This window comes from Populus nigra, chromosome 4, assembly GCF_951802175.1.
Source record: "Populus nigra chromosome 4, ddPopNigr1.1, whole genome shotgun sequence".
Lineage (NCBI taxonomy): Eukaryota > Viridiplantae > Streptophyta > Magnoliopsida > Malpighiales > Salicaceae > Populus > Populus nigra.
Genome location: NC_084855.1, coordinates 14,463,919 through 14,486,445, shown reverse-complemented (window position 1 = coordinate 14,486,445; position 22,527 = coordinate 14,463,919). Strand labels below are relative to the sequence as shown.

The following is a 22,527-nucleotide window of genomic DNA, read 5'->3' as shown; positions in this document are numbered from 1 at the left end:
ACTAGAAATTACAAAAGGTTTGGATATTGAAGGTTTTAAAGCACGAGCCAAGGTATAATCACAAGCTTATGTATATAATTGCTTCATTTCCTAGTCCTTAAGTTTCAATGCTTAATTTTCTCAGAAGAGTATATTGAATGAAGTGAGGATGGCAAAACAGTGATGAAAATGTAGAAGCTGTATTTTTCTTGGCAGCTGAGAGACGTTCTTATCTGTGGCATTTAGTGTTTGGAATGTAGTAATGTATATTTGGGATTGTCAAAGAACCAACTCAACCTAAAAGCTTAAGCTATTGGGTTGAGATGGTTCTTTGACATGGTATCAGAGCCTTGATGACCAAGCGGTCACGAGTTCGAATCTCACCATCCCTATTTATTTGATAAAAATTAAGCCCAAGGTAATATGAGCCCATGCAAGTTTCAAGCCTAAAGGGTTTTCACTTGAGGAGGTGTGTTAGAGAATAAAATAAAGCATTTCTTGAGACTTCACCTAACAGTTTAAGCTATTAGGTTGAGATGATTCTTTGACAGAGATTGCTTCTTCTTTTAATGCATTTCAAAATTATTTTTGACTTGTTAAATTGATAATTTTTCAGTGATTTCTAATAATTTTAATGTATTAATATCTAAAAAAATCTTAAAAAAAATTATTTTAATATATTTTAAATAAAAAAATATTTTAAAAAACATCTTACACCTTAAACTCCAAAAATCCCAAGAACAACTAATAGATAGTGTTGGTCCGATGAACGTAATAAAAGAATTAATGGAATGGTAATGTACAACAGACAACACAACAAACCTTGATTTTTCCAACTATTGTCTTCATAATATCCGTCACCAACACTCAACGATCACGCTAATAGCTAGCCCCAACTCATTATTAGTTGTTTATACAACAGGTCAACCTGAGTTGCCCTACTAGTGAGACTGGAGGCTAATTTTTCTGACCCAACCCAGTGGACTAGATTCACTCCATTTCATTTCGAGTTTAACTTCGGTTAAATTTTTATACTTTTCAAATAATGTGTTAAAATTATGCTCATTTCATCTTGAATTTAAAAGGAGAAAATATGTTAATCCTACCAAAGGTTTTGTTTGGAATTTACTCTCTTAAAATGAAATCCAGTGAGAGATTCTCATTTAATACATGGTATTTCTTGAAATATGAGTTTTGAGAAAATACTCAATAAAAAGTTAGTTTTATCTATTTAAAAATATGTTTCCAATTAATAAACCAATTGGATTTCAAAATATCTTTTTGTTGCTAATATTTTATCTTAATGTTTAACTCTTTTTTTCTTTGTTAAACACATTCCTTAATATTCTAGGTTTTGAAAGAATAGAAAGAATATTTAGAAAGAATAGCTCAATCATTTAAGGTTGGGATTCTGTTGTATTTATAGTCATCATACAAGGTCATGCAAATCTGTAACAATTATACAATATCATTGTCGATACACGACGTCGGGCGACGACTCCCGTTTTTTTTGTTTATTTAACAAAAAGGGTGGGAGCCATCGCCCGACGTCGTGTATCGACAGAATGGCGACTCCACTAGGGACAACTGTTGTAACCCAATTTTGGATCCACCAAGATTTTCTCGAATGTTATTTTATTTATATTACTATTTATAAAAATCCAAAAAAATTAAGAAAAATGAAAATTCAAAAATATATTTTTCTCGAGTCAACCGCATCTTTCCATCAAAACCGAGTCCACCGGGTCAATACGGGTCAAACCATGTCGACCAGGGTGAAAAATGAGTTTCGGGCCATTTCGGGTCAAAACCGTCATTTTATACCAAAACCAAGTCCACCGGGTCAATACGGGTCAAACCATGTCGACCAGGATAAAAAATGAGTTTCATGTCGTTTTCGGTCAAAACTGTTATTTTTTTTGTCAAAACCCGGTCCACCGGTTTTATATCATTTGAAAGTTTTTTTTATGTTTCAACATAATTTTCGGTAATTAAAATTGATTTTTAGCGGTTGAGTCGGGCTTTTTCTAATACTGATTTGAGTTTTAATTTTACCTATATAAATATTTATTATTATATATAATAAAATAAAATCAATAATTCAAAAGTAAATATTTTTCAACGGAGCAGTTTAATTATACAAGTAGCAGGTATGTTAATATAATTTTTTATTTAAGGTAGATGGAAGGTGGATGTGAGTTGTCCCCTGCTCATTGACTATAAATAGCCAGTGACAGTACGCTAGAAAGGGGAGGTAGAAGAAAAAAAAAAGAAAAGAAGAGAAAGAACTGATTTGATACTGTTGCATTTTTTAGTTTTTCTTCACGAGAGTAGGATATTGTTTTAAAAAAAAAACAATTTGAAAAATACCAAATATATCCCGACACATCTCAGCCCTTGAAATATTCCAAGATTTGATCCTGTTGCGCCACGTCATCCGGTGTACCGAGTTTTCGGTGCACCGCGCCACACCAGATCAAAGCTCCGCTCATCCAGACCGTCGATCAACCTGCAGATTTAGCCAATCACAGCCATCCGATCGTTTCATCCGAGATCTAACGGCGCACAGTGTTCAGCGGTACCGGTGTACCATACACGCGTTCACACCGTAGCGTAATCTCGGACTCTCTCTCTCCTGTCGCCGACGACGCTCTCTCTCTCATCCGATCTCCACTTTCCGGCCGTCTCCAGCCTCCGCACCACCACAGAAAAGTTTCTCCCCTGCTGTAAAGAAAAAACCCGGTGGTTTTCATCGTTTTCTCCGCCTCATCTGGCCGGAAAAAGACCGCGATCATTGCCGGCCACCGAAGCTTCAAGTCGTCGATTCTCCTTCGTCAGCCATCAACGGCCATCGAGACCACCGCCATCAGAATCCTCGACCTCAGATCTACCAGGATCGACCATCGATTGGTCAGAAATCTCGCCGGAAAATTTCACCGCCCCAACAGTAACCGCGCGTGGGCCGCACGCACCGCTAGTGGCATTTTCGTAAATTTCGGAGAAATTCAAGGGTATTTCATTATTTTGCCTATATAGTGGCACTCAGGTAATTTTTTTAGGGTTTTCTCCTGGTATTTTTGATATTTTTTATATATATAAATGCTTGTAAATTTTCTTGCATGTTGTAAAAAATACAAAAACCAAAGTCGACACGTCTCTTTTTTAAAAAAGGACCGATGTAAAAAATGTAAATACCAAATATGGATTATGTCCATTATTTCTTTTGGTAACCCAAACGTAATTCTCCTTTTAGGGTTAAAACGTCATATTTTAGACAAGTCTCCTAAGTTTTAGGGACTGATGTCATTTTTAACGCGTATCCTATTTTTAGGGACCGACGTTAACCATTAAAAAAAACAAATTACCAATAAACCCAAAATATAATGGATTATATCCATTATTTCTTTTGGTAACCCAGACGTAACTCTTCTTTTTAGGGATAAACGTTAATATTTTAGACGAGTCTCCTAATTTTTAGGGACTGATGTCATTTTTAACGTGTCTCCTATTTTTAGGGACCGATGTTAATCATTTAAAAAAAGAATTACAAATAAGCCCAAAATATAATCGCATTTGAATCAAATAAAAAACACATAAGTAAGGGTAACCTTTCTTTTGAAAGGATGTTTTAAGGGTGGTGTCTACCTTCCCTTAATCATAACTAACCCCGTACCCGAATCTCTGGGACCAGTGTCTAATTTAGGATTTCTAGTTCCCTCAAATTACTAGATGGCGACTCCAATAAAATCTTTGTTTCCCCCAATCAAGAAAAAAAACCCCTTTTGTTAAATAAACAAAAAAGCGGGAGCCGTCGCCCGACGTTGTGTATCGACAATCATATTGTTTGCCTATTTTATAGCCTAAACGTTAGCTAAGAGATAGAGTCAATTGCCTAAATTATAGCTATACAAATCTATCAATATCTTGAATATATCTTGAATCCTATCATGCCTCCTCAAGGTGATGAGGAGGATGCCACAACAACTTGTCACGAAAGGAATGAAATGTTGACGAAGGTAATCCTTTGGTAAAAAGATCAGCAAGTTAATTGTTTGAGCAAACAAATAAGACCTAAAGAAAGCTAATGGAGACCAGCTCACAAATAAAATGATAAGACAATTCAATGTATTTGGTACGAGCATGGAAAACATGATTGTGTGCCAATTAAGTTGCACCCATGTTGTCAGAGTATAGTGTGCAAGGCAAGGGAGTGTTATAACCAATGTCTCGAAGGATATAAGAAATTCATAAGAGATATGCAAAAGCATAAGTGAGGGCTTTATACTCAGACTCTATGCTAGAGAGTGCAACTGTTAACTATTTCTTGGTACTCCAAGAGATGAGATTAGAGCCAAGAAAAACACAATGGCCCATGGTGGAGCGACGAGTGTCAGGGCATCCTGCCCAATCGACATCAACAAAGTAAGTCAAATTGGGAGACGCATTGGCATGGAAGCAGATGCCAAAACCAAGTGTACCTTTGAGACAACGCAAAATGCGTTTAACGACTTAGAGTGAGCATCACGTGGAGAGTGCATAAATTGACAGACTTGTTGAACAAAATAAGAGATATCTGGCCATGTAAATATGAGGTATTAAAGAGCTCCCACTAGATGGCGATATTCATAAGGATCTGGTAACAAATCTCCATCAGAACTGGAGAGTTTGCGGCCAGAGATGACAGGAGTAGGTTGTGGTTTACAATCAAGAGGGTATTTGAATGAGAGGTAGTTTGTGCTTTTTTAAGTAAAAAGCATATTTTTATAGCTTTTAAAATTATGGTTTGTGCTTAAAAGGTATTGTACCACACCCTAAGCATGTTGGCAGACTTAAGCATGGAAAATAGATACTTAGTTTGTGTGAGATGAAGCTGGGTGGAGGTGCGATGGACCTCAAGACCAAGGAAATAATGAATGTCATCAAGGTCTTTCATATAAAAGCGTTAAGAGAGCTAACTAACGAAGTAATTAACAAAAGAATATGAAGAGCCCATAATAATAATATCGTCAACATAGACAATAAGTAATACGATGTCAATAAATGAATGATTGGTAAAAAAGGAACTAACAATATGGAGCCAACAAATGAATGATTGGTAAAAAAAGAATTATCCGCCTTGCTAGATTTGAAGCTAAGGGAAGTTAAGGGCTTGACTAAAACTCTGAAACCACACTCCTAGTGCATGGTGCAAGCCATAAATTGATCGGTTTAATTTACAAACATGGTATAGAAAAGAAAAGTGTATGAAGCCAAGAGGTTGCGACATATAAACCTCTTCAATTAAAACACCATGGAGAAATGTGTTTTTGACGTCAAGCTACCGAATGCTCCATTGGCGAGAGAGACCAAGTGAGAGAAGGATTCGAACTGTTGTGGCTTTAACAACTGGACTGAAAGTGTTTGTAAAATCAATGCCCTGTTATTAATTATAGCCTTTAGCTACAAGGCGTGCTTTGTAACGTTCAACGAAACCATCAGCTCGTTCCTTGATTTTGTAAACCCAACGACAACCAACAATATTTATAGAGGATGTACGAGACACTAAAGTCCAAGTTTGATTACCAAGGAGTGCATGATACTCATCTATCATTACAAAAACCCAATGTGAATCTAGGCTGGTAGCTTTGAAGGATAAAGGTTCACGAAGTATAGAGGATATAAGTAGTGTAACATAACGTTAGGGTAAGGGATAATTATTGGCACATAAAGCATGGGGTTTACAGATGACAACTTTTGTATGAGTAATCATAGGATGATGATTGGAAAGTATCGAAGCCGGAGTGGCCGGTAGGGAAGCAGGTGGTTAGATAGCAAGCTGGTTAGGTGCAACACAACTATTGAAAGTGGTTGGGGGTGAAGAAGCAACGGGTGATGTAGATTCCACGCGTGGGGTAATAGTTGGTGCGTTAAGAGGTTCAATAGCAGAAGAATCAAGGTTCAGATATAGTGAATGGTTGAGCAAGGCTGGCTCAAAGGCTACAACCAAGGGTAACCGTGATTGAGGAACAGGTGGTGAAACAGTAGTGGGTAAACCAGAAGATAACCCATAAGAAAGTTCATTTTCATTGAACACTACATGTCGAGAGATAAAGATACGACCACTAGAGGAATCCAAACAACGATAACCTCTATGGATAGTGTTATACCTAATGAAAATATAGTGTTGTGTTTTGGGAGTAAGCTTATCTTGACTATAGTCAGCAAGAAACGGGTAACAAGAACATCCGAAAGTCTAGAGTAAAGTGTAGTCGGGGCGAGTACCAAAAAGAGCCTAATAAGATGACCATCCTGAAAGGACAGGAGTTGGCAACCTATTAATTAGGAACACAGCAGTAGAGAAAGCTTTAAGCCATAAATGTCGCGGTAGCAACGCCTGGTGTAAGAGAGATAAACCAATTTCTCGAATATGACGATGCTTTCTTTCAGCAATACCATTTTATTGAGAAGTATGTGGGCAGGAAACTCTTAGAGAAATGCCATTGGTATCTAGAAAGGAATGAAAAACTCCTTTAATGAGTTCTTTAACACCATCACACTGAAATAGTTTTAATCGCTGATGAAATTGATTTTCACCCATGTTTTTAAAGGTGTTGAAACAGGCAAAACTGTCAGAGCGACACTTCATAGGATAAAGCCAACAATATCTGCTATAATCATCAATAAAAATAATGTAATGCTGATAACCAGAAGTAGTAACAGTGGGAGAGGGACCCCAAATATCACAATGCACCAATTCCCAAAACATGAGTAGAAAGTCTACTAGATAAATAAAAAGGCAAGTGTTTGCTTTTCCCAGCTTTATAAGCATCACAGAATATCATAGAGGAAATTTTATATGAAATACAAATCAATTTATTAGAAACTAACTGTTGCAAGACTTTAGAGCCGGGATGGCCAAGCCGGTGGTGCCAGGTTGAACTAGGAGCAGCCTTAGCAGTGTGAGCAACAAAGGTTGCGTTGTTGCAGGAGAATTTGTAAAAAGAACAAGAGAATGCATGAACTGGTATCGGATAAAGGTTGTCTTTAATTGGTCCCTTCAAAAGTGTCATCCCTGTTGCCAAATCCTTTATATCAAAGCCCCCATGGAAAACAAGCAAAATCACAGTTGTTATCTTTTGTCAGTTTAGCAATAGAGACGAGATTTTTCTTTAATTGCAGAACCACTAGAATATCATTCAAAAAGAGCAATTTGGAGCCCATTTTGATTGAAGAATTACCAATATGTGAAATACAGAGAGAGTCATCATTACTAACATACACATTTGAGGTACCAATAAAAGGAATAGGTTATTGAACTAGATCAGTGTGGGAAGCCATGTGGTTTGTTACATCTGTATCCCTAAGCTAAAGAGGTGAGACACAATCAAGAGAAGTCTCTGTGGGAATTGGCGAATTAGAGACATGAATGCCAACAAATTGAGTAGATATATTGTCATAGTGATTTGAATCAGGGCAAATATAACGATAATTGCAATTGGAAGCAAAATGACCTTCATGTTTACATATTTGATAGTGGCCATAATAATGTGACCTGCCAAACTGAGGACGATTGTATCCATTATTGAATCGGTGTTTACCATTATTCAAACCATTATTGAAAGTTTTATTAGTGAGGCCATCAGGAGGTGAGTAGTTATAAGTAGGATACTGACCAAGTATGTTTGTAAAGGAACCACCAAAATTTTAAGAAACAGTACCTTGCTTTGGATGATTTGGGCGACGAGAATTTCCATGATTGGTATGACGGAAAGGTTGATAATGTTGTTGGGAGACGAAAGCATGATGTGAGAGTTGAGTCAATGTTGGAGTTGCACGTCTACGAATATGTTCAAGTTCTTGTTCATGAACAAGAAGTCGTGCACGAAGCTATGTAAAGGAAATTGGAGTATGCTGATTAGCAATGCCTTGAGCAAATGGTTGATACTCAAGTGTATGAGGAAGGCCGCGAAGAGTACGCTTTACTAATTCACTGTCTGGGATTGGTTGTTTGATGGCAGCAAGTTACTCTGTAATACCTTTAATTTTGACGAGGTATGCTTCAATAGAGAGATCATTTTTGTAAGTGTCAAGAAGGGTATCATGCAAGATATCAGCACGAGATAAAGTTTGTTGATGGAAGAGCGTTTCTATAGTGTCCCAAACATCCTTGACGACACTTTTACCTAGGACCTCCGCACAAACGGTTGACGAAAGCATATTTTTAATACCACCTATAACAAGTTGATCAATCTTAAATCAACGAGCATATTCTTTAGCGTAGTCTAGATTTGGAGAAGTAGTGTCGTCAACAAGAATGCTTTTTAAAGGAGACAGATCAGTGCCATCAATATAGACATAGAGGTCATTGCTGATGAGGAGGGGGTGATTTGATCACGCCAAAGCAAGTAGTTATCAGCATTGAGATGGGTAGAAAAGTTATTTGTTAAAGTAGCCAGAGAGATGGGAAGGCCGGAGAAGGTGACAGAAGAAGGAGCTATAGGGGTGGTCATTATTTGAGAAAAATATTTTTTTAAAGAATATGCAGTCAGAGCTCTGATACCATGAAAAAATAGAGAAAATATTTAGAAAGAATAGCTCAACCATTTAAGGTTGGGATTCTATTGTATTTATAGTCATCATACAAGGCCATGCAAAATCTGTAAACAGTTATATAATATTATATTGTTTGCCTATTTTATAGCTTAGACGTTAGCTAAGAAATAATGTCAATTACCTAAATTATAACTATATAAATCTGTCAATATCTTGAATTCTATCAGATGTTAGCAAGAAAATCCTCAACAAAATCAACATCCAGGAAGGTAGCCTTATTATCTTTCTATAAATGATTAATCTCACTTTACAATCATGATTAACATTCTAAACATATGATGTTGTTTTCACAAGTATTTCCTATTCATGTATTATTTTAATTATAAAGAATTATATTTACTAACTATATTTCTAATTCTTATAAATCAAAATAATTTTTTTCATATATAAATAAAAATACCATACAACATTTTTTAAAAAATAAAACAAATATTTATGTTAAACTATAATATAAATTTTATTTTAAGTACTAATTTAAAAAATATTTGTTTATGATTCCTAGTCATGCCATACAATATTGATAATCTTATAATAAAATAATTAGTTTTTATACAATTTATAGAATTATGGTATTTTTACTTGATATAATTTCAATTATATTTCTCCAAAAAAAAAACATTCAGTTCACACCAATTGGTGCATCATCTTTCACCAAATTCAATTATTTTCTAAAATAATAATTCATCGTTGTAAAATTTTCTTTTATTTCTATAAGCTTTTTAGGGATTTGTAAAAACTAATATATAATAGAAAACCCTAATTACACTTAATAAAAAAAAATTATTTCAGTTAAATAGAAAAACTAGAAAACACTAATAATATTAAATATAAAAATGAAACTAAGCTAAAATAAAAAATTTAAATAAAAAAGATTAAAAATAATTAAAAAAATATTTATTTTTCAAGAAAAATCTATATATGAGTCAATCTAAGTTTGAAGGAACTGATTCTCGAGTTCAAATTGTTCAACCTTCTCAATAAAAAATTATTGTCTACCATGAAAACATTCAACACAAAGTTTTTTAAACATAACTTTCTCTGTAAAAAAACCAAAAATATTTTTTATGTATGACAATTTTTATCATAAGCTTCTAACAATTTTATACGTGTTGTTCCATTATATATCTTATTATTATAATTTTCAGTAATAACTTATAATAACTAATTATTAAGAATCATTAGGTTTTGATACCAACTTATATAAATAAAAAATATAATAACATAATTTATTACCATCAAAATCCTTAAAAACTAATAGCACTGTAATTATATTTAAAATATTTAATTTTTATTTATTTAAATTTGACTTGTCAAAAAATTACTATAATCTTTTATAAAAAAAATAAAAATACTTAATAATAGGAAAATAAAAAAACTAATAGTAAAATAAAAAAAACATTCTCTTTAAAAAAAATCAAAATTACTAAAACTAAAAATCAAAATCTCGAAACTGAAAAAATATTTATTTTCTAAAAAAGTTATTCATGGTTCAGGCAAGGCCAGCTCAGCTGCAGCTTTATGTGGCTCACAAAATCCAAAATTCCACAACTACGCAGGCAGCAGCAGTAGGGTAGCTGCAAGGAGGAATGAAAGAAAAGAAATGTGGGGTTGTTTCCGTCGCGAGTAAGCGAAATAATGCGCGCCTTTGGAATCCCAATAGACTCCAACTTTTGCTCCTCTTATCCTTGTCTCTTGCTGCTCCCACCCTCTGTTAGCGTTACCAGCACCAACGCCAACACCGAACTCTCTTCCTTCTCTCCTAAATTCTTCGCAAACCTTAGCTCACAAACAAAGCACCGCCTTCTCTCTCACTTCCGACCCATCCCTCATTGTGCCAATTCCGGGTCAACGTTTTTGGACGACGACGATGATTATCACGACAATGATACTGATGATGATGGGTATTATTCGTATGTAGGTGAGGAGGAGGAGGAGGAGGTGTCAGAAGACAGTGTGAGTGAGGATGGTGTTTTTATAGAGATAAAGAAGCTTCAAAAGAACTCGAGGAGGATTCGGTCCAAGATTTCCATAAATGCTAGCCTTGACACTGTGTGGAAGATATTAACTGATTATGAGAAGTTGGCTGATTTCATTCCCAGTCTTGCTGTCAGTGAATTAATTGACAAGAAAGACAATTTCGCTCGTCTTTATCAGGTATAATTCAACTCCCTCTCTTTTTCCCTCAACACTGGGTCTGCTTTCTTTCTCTCTATGCATCAGGATATGTCATACGAGGTGTGCTTGTTCTAAAGCTATTTATTTCATAATCATTTCAAACGTTTTTGGAATGAATATGGCAGGCTAAATTAAATGCATTCTTGAAAATGATATTCCGGCTATTTCTTCTAAAAATTTCGGCTAAATGTAGCTTTAAATTGTATTGTATATATTAATGATTGTTAAAAAAAGGTTACAAGTGATGGAATGGAGTTAAGAGAGAGTTGAGGGAGGAGGAGCAAGAAAAATTACTTAGGGAGAAAACTTTGAAGCAGAGGAGAATGCCAGGCGGTTCATGGGAGTGCAGACAGTTTAGAAACTCAGAACGTTCAGAAGAGAGAAGTGGTTTAATTGCTGGCTTGTGATGCGAGAATTTAGAGAGGTGGTGCTCTAGAACAAGCTTAAGTACGTTTTGAAGGGCTGTTTTTAGTGGAAATGAGGTGCCTTTTTTCCATTAAGGAAGTTTTGATGGGGCATTGTTGGTGGATACGAGGTGCTTTCTTCCATTAGGGAAGTTTTGAGTTTGAGAAATAATATATTGATAGGGTGAAGTTTGTCATGGTAGCATGTTTAGTGAAATTGTGGGGCATCAAAAACACATGGTTGAAGATTAGGCACCCTTTGACAAGTTTAGTAGAAAGGTTTGAGCCTTCTTGACCAATTATGATTAGACTTCACCAAGCCAATTCTCCATTAGACATCGATAGACTGATTTGGGATCCTTCCATAAATAGCTTGCTTAATTTTCATGTGGGACACTTGTTATGAAAACATCGACAAACAATTGATTGACAGGTAAATATTTGATTAACTAATAACCTTTTCTTCTATTTACGCAGAACCTTGTTATATTTGTGATTTTCTGATCATTGTAAATTGAACCAGAGGTGTGCACTGTGGCTCTCTTTCCACATGCAACTGCACACAATTGCACAAGAATGTACACATATTCTGGTGAACAACAACAGACACGCACATGATTTGCCTTTCTCTGCATTTGTGTTTGGCTTAAGAGTTCTTTCTACTGAAACCTAAGCTTGCATCTTAGGTTTTTGGTGGATATTGTTCTATGACTTGAATTCAAGACCGCTTGTTAAAATTCTTTCCACTGAAAACCTCATGATCATGAGTTTAGCCAAAACATTTTTCTTAACCTTGTTATATCACTATATTCTTCTTGACAGATTGGACAGCAAAACTTGGCATTTGGACTGAAATTTAATGCAAAAGCAATTTTGGATTGTTACGAGAGAGACCTTCAGACGTTTACTTTGGGGAAAAAACGTGATATTGAATTTAAGATGACGGAAGGTGACTTTCAGTGTTTTGAAGGAAAGTGGTCTATTGAACAGGTACAAATTATCTGTTTCTCTGTTGTTTAGCATCTCTATATTTGCAGGCTATAATTTCATATATTTGAGATTCAAGCTCCTTGGAATATAATATGAAAATCTATCCAAGTTAGTACAGTTTTTTCTAGGAGTGCTGACTTCAGATTTGCAGCATTAAGCAAGATATAGGATGTGCTTTTCTTGCTTACCCTGGAAAAGATTACAGCTGACATGGTAGGCACCTGAAAGATTTGCTTTGTTTTTGTGTTCAATAAAATAATGTGAAATGAGGGTAGTAACGAAGGTTATCCCTTTGTAAAGCAGTTTGAAGAACTGAGGTTATAGAACTCCATAAATAGATACTTCCCTGAAATGATTGAACCAAGAATTTAGTAACATGTTGAATCAATTTTTTTACTGGAGCATGTTGAGATACTATGTACAAAGCATGTTGAGTCGGTGGAAGAGCCAGGGGAGGCCGGTTGATGCCAAGGAGAGTGTCAAGGAAAAGATAGAGGCAAGGAGCGTTTCATACCCGGCTAGCTCATTTAGATGAGGAGCAGAAGAAAGGGAAAGATTGACTGAAAGGCTGAATTGAATGTCCCATTATCTCATCGGTGCTAGCCGCGATATGGATGAAATGTAAGAAGATTCGAATAAGGAGAATTCCCTCTAAGCTGAAGCAAACACTCTCAACAGCAAGCCGATCGAGTAGGAAGAGTAACAGCTAGGACTTAGGGCTTAGGAACAGCTGGCACAAAGTTAGCCGATGCTTCCATGTCATTGCTTCTTCTCCGGGGAAAGATGCTATGTACAAACTCCTGAGCACACACATAAGCACCAGATGAAATCCATAACCCAATGGATAAAGGTTTTGGGTTAATATTTGGAGTCTGATGCATATATGCAACTCCACTCTGTGACTCCTCCCTGGTTCCTCTGCAGTTAATGACAACTGGGCATTCCAGCCAGTGTTTAAAGTTTTTTGACTGTGACATTGTGTTTTAGATTAAGAGTAGCCATTATATACATCTGCAAGACATCTAATTTACATGAAACTATATTGATAAAACTTGTCCTAAAAATGCTTCATATATCGTACAATCCCATTAGACACTGAACTCAATAGAAAGTGACTTTCTATTCCTTGATTATTGGGGATGAGCAATTGATCCATCTTTTCCATCCAGCCTATGGAGGCTATATCCTCTGCTAATACTAAGAAAATTGTGTAGTTTGTCATTGCTTTGTCTGTGTTCTTGAATCCGATTCTGTGCCCAAGTTTATTCTATCATTGCTTACACATTTTAATTAATTGATTTGCATTGCACATCAGCGAGCCATATAGTTTCCGTGACCCAATAGTTGACCACCATGTACAATTTATGAATAATAAGCTGGTTCTTTTATGACTTTTGGCGAATAAGTCTTTGAGTATAATTTACTATTTCATTGGAAAGCATATGATTCAAATATGATGGCTCATGCAGTTTACTAAACCCAAAACTGAAGATTCACTTGGTCAAGAATACGAGACAACTCTTTCATATTTGGTGGATGTAAAGCCCAAGATATGGTTGCCAGTTCACCTAATTGAAGGTAGAATCTGCAAGGAGATAAAGTCAAATCTCACATGCATCCGTGAAGAAGCACAGAAAATGATTGGTGATGCCCTGCAGGACCAGCAGTCTTATTGACATAACCAGATAATATCGTCTGTGAGAGCTGTATATTTTGTCGATGACATCGTCTGATGAATTGTGGTGGAACAAATAATTCAATTTACCTGCATCCCTCCATCATCTGAAACCACGATCATTTGTCTAAAGAGTGATCCCGTTGGTTTGACAAGTAGAAGTTTGATTCGTAGCACCTGTATCTTGCTCACCAAGAAACCAAATTATATTCGTTTCGTATGGCAGTACTGAGAAACACTCGACTCTAGATTCTGCTCTTCATGTGCCAACTACTGGTATTTTTCAGCTCAGCCCTGCGCATCATCCTGTGGATATCCCAAAAGCTCAAATTCTTATTCCTTTATCCCTTTAACGATAAAGAAATTCCTCTGGGACGTAACATTAAAGTGAATCCATGGCTTCAACTTTATTAAAAGAGTGTCTCACAGACCGCAATCTAAGGTGAACAAGATGTTAAATGTAAAGTGAAAAGGTAGGATAAAATGTCCCCGTGGTTGGTCCCAAGTGGCGTAAAAACTAACCAGTAAGAAGAGATCAACTATTGAAATGGGTCCCCTAGGTTATACAACATTTGGATGCAAGTGATGTTACAGCCACTTGTAATAAGTTCAGGTGCTTTTACACCCAGTCTCTCTGACTTCCATTTGAATTCCAAATGGGATCGGCACTGACATCTTGAGTTGAGTAGGCAAGAAAGCTGGATCATTAGGAATGGTTTGACTGCAGAATTGTCCTGCTAGTTTCAACTATATTGCAGCACATGACTTGCTAACCCTAAATCAGCGCCTCTTGAGTTTTTTCCTTTTTTTTTAAAGGGATAAATCGGATAATTAGCAGTTTAAAAATATTGGGGTTAAAAAATACAACATTCCAATAATTTCATGGTTTAGAAACATAATACATGATATATATCAGCATTTCAGAAGCGCGATAGAAAACTGATGAATGATGATTCATGAATCAGCGTCTCATGAGTTTTTTTTTTTTCTTTTTTCTAAAGCTCCTCCGCGTAGGCCTGGCTAGCTTCATCATTGATGGCTGCTCATGAGTTGTCATAAAACAGAGGCATTGCTCCAGTACTCTATAGAGCGACAGGAGCTCGAGGGCGCACAAAATCAGGTAGACCTAGCTAGCACCTTTACACGCTAGCCTTTCCTGCAATTTAGACTTCCACGTACATACAATGTCTAGTCTGAAAAACAAGAGAACAGGTAACCAAAAAAAGATAAAAACAAGAATATATGCCCTCAGATCTCATGCGTTTCGATGCAAGTCATTGCCAAAATGGGTTCGCCTTTGCATCGCTTGCGGATAATGTTTGTGGGAAATTGTAAAAAAACCATTAACGAATTTTAATATCTCTGGAAACATAAGTTTTTTTCCCCTCAAGAAATTGAAATCTCTTTCTCCCGAGTTGATTTATCCAAGGAAATTCTTTACATGGAGGAATTCTTGAAGACCTCGAAGGATGTCTAGGTGAATTATAATGCAGTAGTTTTCACCTGTGTGGGTTCCAAATTTAATAAATTAAAAGCAGCATTATTTGTTAAAAAATAAAATAAAAAAACCGCAACATCAAACAGCATCATGATTCTTTTGGCAAGTGTAATAATGAGACACTGCTCTTTTTTGTGCTCAAAGCTTCAGACCCATTATCATTTGATAGGATCAGCTGGCATGTGTGAATGGATAGCTTCTTTTTTTTTTCTTTTTTTTTCTTGGAGGAACCTTTTGGATTGAGCAAACCCATCATGGGTGTAATAAAGGAAAACACGATGGATCTAAACATAATCACAGTTAATCATCATCTCTAAGCAAAACCTATGACCTTTTGGTAAGTAATAATCAACCGAAACACCACAAGTGGATTTGGAGAAAAGGAGTTGGCCTGTCTACTGAAATATTCCCCTTCTGTCTACTGTGAACTGTGAAGACTTGAATATATATATATATATATTCTACTTTCTTTCTTCCAATATCCGTTCCTGACCCAGGTTTTGTTTTTCAATAGAAGATTTTGTTATTTTATCTGGTGGGTTCCATCCTCCAAACATTATATAAGTATTACTAGTTTTTTTTATAACTAGGTCGAATTATTTTTTTATAATCTTTAATATATATATATATAAAGAAATTAGGAAATAAAAAATTTGATGTATAATGAACAAAGTATTTAAAAATATCGAGGTGATGATATACTGACATTATATTTTTTTAAAAAAAATAAAAATTAAGATAACGACACATTGAATCAACTTATATCAATCATGTTTAACTTGTGAAACTCACAATCCAGAACATAAGCCTATTGTAATCCTATAAAATTCAAATTGAAACAAATTAGAAAGCTCAATTCTAATTAATCAAGTATTGAAGGTTTAAAAAAACGTTCAATTAAAAAAAACACAAAAAAATGACTCGAGCAAACCTAGATTGATGGTTTGCACTATGTCATGGCTAAGACCAAATTGTTTTTAACGGAAAAAAAAAATGCTCAAGGAATGCCATTGCTTTTAAAGAAGAATTGAAAATTTAAGACTTAGATCATTGACTTAAACAGATCTATTAAGCCGGGTCAATTTAATAACATGATTATTGTTTTTTTGTAAAGAACAAAAAATAAAAGACGGTCACTTTTAAAAGTAGTGACAAATCCTATAGAAAGTTAAAAAAAAATTACAAAGCCTAATCTCTAAATAAATAAAATGTTAAAAGATAAAATTGAAAAAAAAAGCTTGAAAAAGTTTTTTTTAAAAAAAAATGATGACATATTAGATGATATTTCTTTTAAAAGAAATATTGAGCAGTTAATTTCATGTAATTCAAAAATAAATCTTTAAAAATAAGTTAATTAAACAAAAAATGATATATATAAAAACCTAAGATAACCCAAGATATTTTAAAATTAGTGAAAACTTATATAAATCAAGCAAATAAATAAATTACAGAACCCAATATCTAATTAAATCAAATGTTAAGGGATGAAATTGAAGAAACATGAATTTAAAAAATAAAAAAGAAAAAGAAAAGGAAGTAGAAGAAGTGAATCCAGCAAATATTCTAAACTTAGGTTAAGCTCTCAAATTTGTAACCCATTAAATTCTAGACCTAGATCAATCAAAAAACTCAATTTAATATTGAATGATGAAATTAAAAAATAATATATCAATTTAAAAAACTTGTCAAGATTAAAAAAAGAATAACAATAAAAAGAATAAGGATGAAATATGACATGTGAATATAATGAAGGAGGATGAAATTGTAAAAAAAATCAATTTAAAAAATTATCCCGGATAAAATAAATAGTAATAAAAAGAATAAGAACCAAATCTAAAACAAAAAAAAAATTGATGAAGGATAAAATAATTTTTTTTTTGAATTCCATGAATTAATTCAAATTAGAAAAATAACAATTAAAAGATCAAGAACTAAATCCTAAAAAAAAAAAAACTGAAGGGCTACTATGAAATGTTGTTAGGTCAAGCACAGAAACCAAGAAATAAAGAAAAAAAAAGAAAAGAGAAGAAGAAAGTCAACCACCACCAAACCAGAAATAATTCTATAACATGCGCTACTCAACAAGGTAGTCCCCGCCGTGAGAAATTGAAAATACCAAGGAAGCCCATTTTGCCTCGCCATGAGCAGTAGCTTATGCACATGCCATCCAAAAACGACGAGATGACTCATTTATTGATGTGTTCAACGAACACGCCAACAACTTCTTTTTTATTAATTAAATCACTAAATCACCACTGGTACTACATAATTATTAAAAAAAACAATGTGAAATTATAAATATACCCCTAAAATCAAGCCAAAGATTTTTTTTATTCCAACGGCAACAGAGTAATCACATTATGCATTGTAAATGAGAATTTCAGAAAAAAGAACCCTTCGACCCATGTTATTTTTTTTTTACTTTTAAGGATAATCAAGTAATTTAACTATGCAAAGGATTATGAAAATACTAAGCTATCTTTGAACAATTTTAGAATGATAAATAGACCTTGTGAAAAGATTTTTTTACCTTTCAAGACCAGCTCATTGATTTTCTTAATGAAGGGAAAAAATATAATCTCATTATTACAAACCACAATAAATTAAGCTATTTATACAATGATTTCTCAACATTCTTTAAGTTTTTCGTAATTTTATAAAAGGTATTTTTAAAATAGTATGCATCAATTGAGATTACATATTTTTTCAAGCGATATTGGAAGCGTATATTCCTCGTGATTTAATGAATTTATAGAGGAATTTTCTTGCAAATCTTAAAATTTAAATTAAAAAAAATTAAAAATAAAAACCAAAATATATATGTATATTCACACTAAAAAAACTGGATAAATATTTTTTTATTGTTTATATGAACATGGAAAGAGGTCCCACCTCTTTTTTATTTTTTTTATCCTTCAATATTGATTTTGTATTAAATTTTTGTATTAGTTTTTTTTCAATTTTATTCTCAAATATTTAGTTCATTTTGAGTCGATCGTCACGATTTGTTTTAGTATAAGGTTATCTCATTCTCAAACAACTATCATAATATTTAGTTTGTGCTCAATTTCACGAGCATCTATTTTGTTTTCATAAAATTAAGTAAATAATATTTTTTTAAAAACAAAGTTATTAAATTAAGTGGAGTCCATGACTCGAGTCGTAGATTTGACATATTAAGTTACAAATTCCGGATCAATCTAATATGTTGTTGTCTTAATATTAAAAAAAAATATTATCTTTAATTTTTTTTAGTCAAGCCATGCTTTTTTATCAATCGTTTATATTACTTTTAAATTTGTCAAATTAACTAAATCAATGATTGAATTTTAAACTCGAATTAAATAATAAAATAAATTAATAATTTTTTTTATTCTACTTGCTTGCACAGCGTCACCTAATACACTGATAATTATTTATAAAAACAACGAATTAAAGTTGTTATATGATGCAGTTTTGGACCTTTTGGCGAGAGATGCCCACTTCAACCACTTTATATGTATATATAACAAATGTCATTATTATTTATTAATGGATTTAATCATTATTCAATTCTTGTGTGCAAAAATCTTAAAAACACACTGGAGAAAGAAAAACAAACCTCGAGGGTTGCGACACGCGTATGTAAGGAAAGGACTAATTACTAATTAGTTAGCGTTGAAATTAGAACAGCGGAGACTAGAAGGTGGTAACCTCTGTTTTAGTGGATGTGGTCGAGTCAACAATATGGGGTGGGTGGCTGGGTGTCGTGGAACATGGAGTGGAGTTGGCATCCTGCGCATGTTACCATTTGGGCAATATGACCACACTCATATGTTTTGTTTTATGTGCCAACATATCTTGTAAGGATCACTGTAAGTGTTTTTTCTTTCTTTCTTTGTTCTTGTTTCTTGATTAAAAACATGTGTGGTCTGTATACTAATTCCCTCAGTTCTAGAAGAATTGGCCGATTGTGTTTCGAAGTCGGTAAAACGTTTTTAATATTTTCTTCTCGTTCAATATTTGCTAGAAAATTCACAAAAAAATATATAAAAAATACTATCTTAGAATCATAGATGATCCTTGAGAGATTCAAGTCCATGAGATTATCTAAAAGTGTAAATATTTTATTTACGAGATTAATAAATGTGGAGAGATTTTTTTTGTATTTATTAGGTGCTTTGAAATTATGTACCTGTATTGGTTAGTTATTTAATTGTTTATAACAAGAAGATTGTAGGAACTTTTTTGAGTGAACAAAACATATAATTGTAGATAAACATAATAAGAAAATAATTTTTTTTTGTGAATTTTGAATTTAACAAGCCTTACACCTATGACTTTTTTTAAAAATCATATATAGTACACAATTCAAGATTGATTAACATTTTTATATAATTATAATTTATATGTCCTAGCCTACCATGCCATATATTACAAGATTTAAGTAAGGAAAAGATATGTTGTTGTTGTTGTTGTTATTTTCTCATCTTTAATTGCGATGATTATTATATTTATTTTGAAGAGTTCATTACTAATATGTTCTATTTTTACTAACATTATATTTTTAGAGAGTATAAATTTATCAATCTAAAAACTTTTTTTAAAACCATTTTTGCTCAATAATATGTCGGATATTAAGTTCTTTGTAATAATAGTAACATAGAGCACATTGTTAAGTTGATAAGCTTTTTATTAATCATCTCTAGTATAACCTTCCCGATGCTCAATAACTTAAAAGTTAAAGAATTCTTCATGCATACATGTTCACCATCCATTTACTTTTAAGTGGAAAATATTCTCCCATTGGCACATACATGTCTTGTTACAAGGTGTGTAGAACATATCCATTTCCACCTCTATTTATATTGATTCTTATAATCAAAACTGATACATAATTAATTATGCTAATTATCATAATTAATTCATATTGTTTTGTCTTGATTACCGACCATGAAAAGACATAAAAACCTGATAATTTTTTGCTTTTAAATCGATTTTGTTTTGAAAATAAATTGTTTATGAAGAGGAAGAAGAATGTTCATAGTTTGTACAAAAAATTCATTTTAATCCTTATACTTTCCTTTTTTTTTATTTTCAGTCCTTTTAGTTTTTTATCTTTCAATTTTGGTAAAAAAAATCATTTTTTCTCATTTTTTAGCCCTTGATTTAAGACAGAAGAGAGAGTGTCATCAGATTCTAATGGTGGGGTGAGGAAGTCCTAGTTGAACTGATTTTGAGCATGAAATTGATTGATCTTAGTGTTAATAAGTTCCATTCATTAAAGAGAGCCTCACCGAGGTTTTCTTTGTCCATCTAATCACTTGAAATTGCAGATGTGAGCTAGGTAAGTCTTTTGATTTCATATTGATTTTGGGTTGTTATTTGGGTTATTTGAGGTTATTTATAGGTTTGTATAACGTATTTTGGGTCAAAATGGATCAAGTTTTCTAGGGGAAAAACTCATTGGATTGAATTTTTAGCAACCTTTCAATTGTCAACAAGCGATGCATCACTTGTTTATTTTTTTTTAAATAAAGATAAATGACATATCATATGCCTCTTGAAAATTAAGATAAAAACATTAACTTGGTTGAGGTGTGAGGATCTAAGATGGGTGGCCCACGTGCATGGGCTTATAAGATTAGGCATGCGGGGCTACCTAGCCAAGGCCCGCACGATTGGGCCTTTGCTTTTTGGTCCATTATTTTTTATTTTTTTTTATTATTATTTTCAATCTTATTATTTAGTTTTGGGTTTTTATTAAATTTTTTTTATTGACTATTTCTTTTCTCTAGTTTTTTAAAACTTTTATGATGTTTTTTTTAATAAAATATTATTTAATTTTACTTAGTTTGTGAATGTGCTTTCAAAGAATGTTTCTATGTTAGAAGACATTCTTTCTATGCAACCTACTTAATTTTGTCTCTTTTTATTTTTTATAAATCATTTAACATACATATTTTTTTTATTGTTTTATTAAACAAAATATTGATTTCAAGGAACAATGTTATTAAATACAATCTAATAAACTCTATCTCTTAACCTTTCTATTTATTTTTTGGTTAAATAACATATAGTTTTTATTTGGTTTTCACATAAAATAATAGCTTTTTTTTTTCTTATACATGCAACCTTACATAATATTTTTTTTCACTTTAATTTTATTCAATTGGTTTCATTTATGTGTCTATTTCTTGTTTCATTTGATTAAATAAAAAAATCATTTCTAATAAATAAAATCATTAAACACAACTAGTTAAATGATTCATGTTGTGAGATCAAGTATTTTGATCTATATTTATCTTTCAATTTTTTCAATTTAGTATTTAGTTACCATTAACAATTTTCTTTTTGTTTTTATTGACATAAATGATTCTTAATTTATTTAATTAAATGTATATATAAATTTTTCAATTTTCAATTATGATTTTTTTTTATTTTAAACAATACTTTGAAGAAGGTTGTATATTTTTTTTTATTAAGAAAAATTATCTAACCTGTAACAAAAAAACACGGGTAAAAATAATTAATGTCTAATCGAACAACGATCTATTTTATTAAATGTTAACTTTAAGGTCTGTGAGATTAGTCGAGGTATGAGTAAACTGGCCCGAATATCCATATTAAACTAAAAAAAAAAATGTGCCCTGTAATGTCATGTTCCCTTTATAAACTAAAATCTCGAATGTCGAATAGATCGAGTTTTGTTTTTCTATCTATGGAAATAAAAGTATTCATTACGGAAGGGAAACCTTCCATGTAAAAAATGAATAAAGTTTATTTCTACTTTCTTTGTATATTTCCATGAATGAATAATGTAAATTTATAATTCAATATTTGTTGACTTTGACCATTAAAACCTTGATCTATTGATTGACATTAATAACTACTTTTAAGACACCTGATTCAAGCGAATTTAAGAAAGTGGAAACAAAATATAAAAACAAAAACAATTTTTATTTATTTATTTTAATATGATGGTTAATTAATACACTTTCTTTTTCTCACGAAGATTATTGGAAGGAGTCTTTTAATAACACTGATGAAATCCCAAAAATCCAACTAATCTAAAAATAAGATTTCTATGTTAGATAATCGATTAATTAATTGTTCTTTGCAATCTCATTCATTTTTATAATCAAGGTAGTTGATAGCTTATACTTAATGTTTGGTAAGCTAAGATAGCGTATGGCTAATACCTGAAAAAAAAAAGCTTTTTTTGGTGGAGGTGA

General features: G+C 32.8%; 1 protein-coding gene across 3 annotated transcripts; it reads left to right on the top strand.

Annotated features, from left to right (window-relative positions):
- The first annotated feature begins 10,129 nt into the window (after positions 1-10,129).
- Positions 10,130-14,063, top strand: LOC133692940 (uncharacterized). Of its 3 annotated transcripts, none has more exons than XR_009842031.1 (3): positions 10,130-10,725; positions 11,973-12,353; positions 12,444-13,110. XR_009842031.1 is itself a non-coding variant. In XM_062114120.1 (3 exons), the coding sequence occupies exons 1-3, from the start codon at positions 10,207-10,209 to the stop codon at positions 13,814-13,816; spliced, it is 894 nt and encodes a 297-aa protein (XP_061970104.1). In that variant the 5' UTR covers positions 10,130-10,206; the 3' UTR covers positions 13,817-14,063. The 3 variants fall into 3 exon arrangements, 2 of the variants coding, with proteins under 2 accessions (XP_061970104.1, XP_061970105.1); XM_062114120.1 differs by lacking the exon at positions 12,444-13,110 and adding an exon at positions 13,610-14,063 and having other exon boundaries at positions 11,973-12,140; XM_062114121.1 differs by having other exon boundaries at positions 11,973-12,140.
- Positions 14,064-22,527: the final 8,464 nt, after the last annotated feature.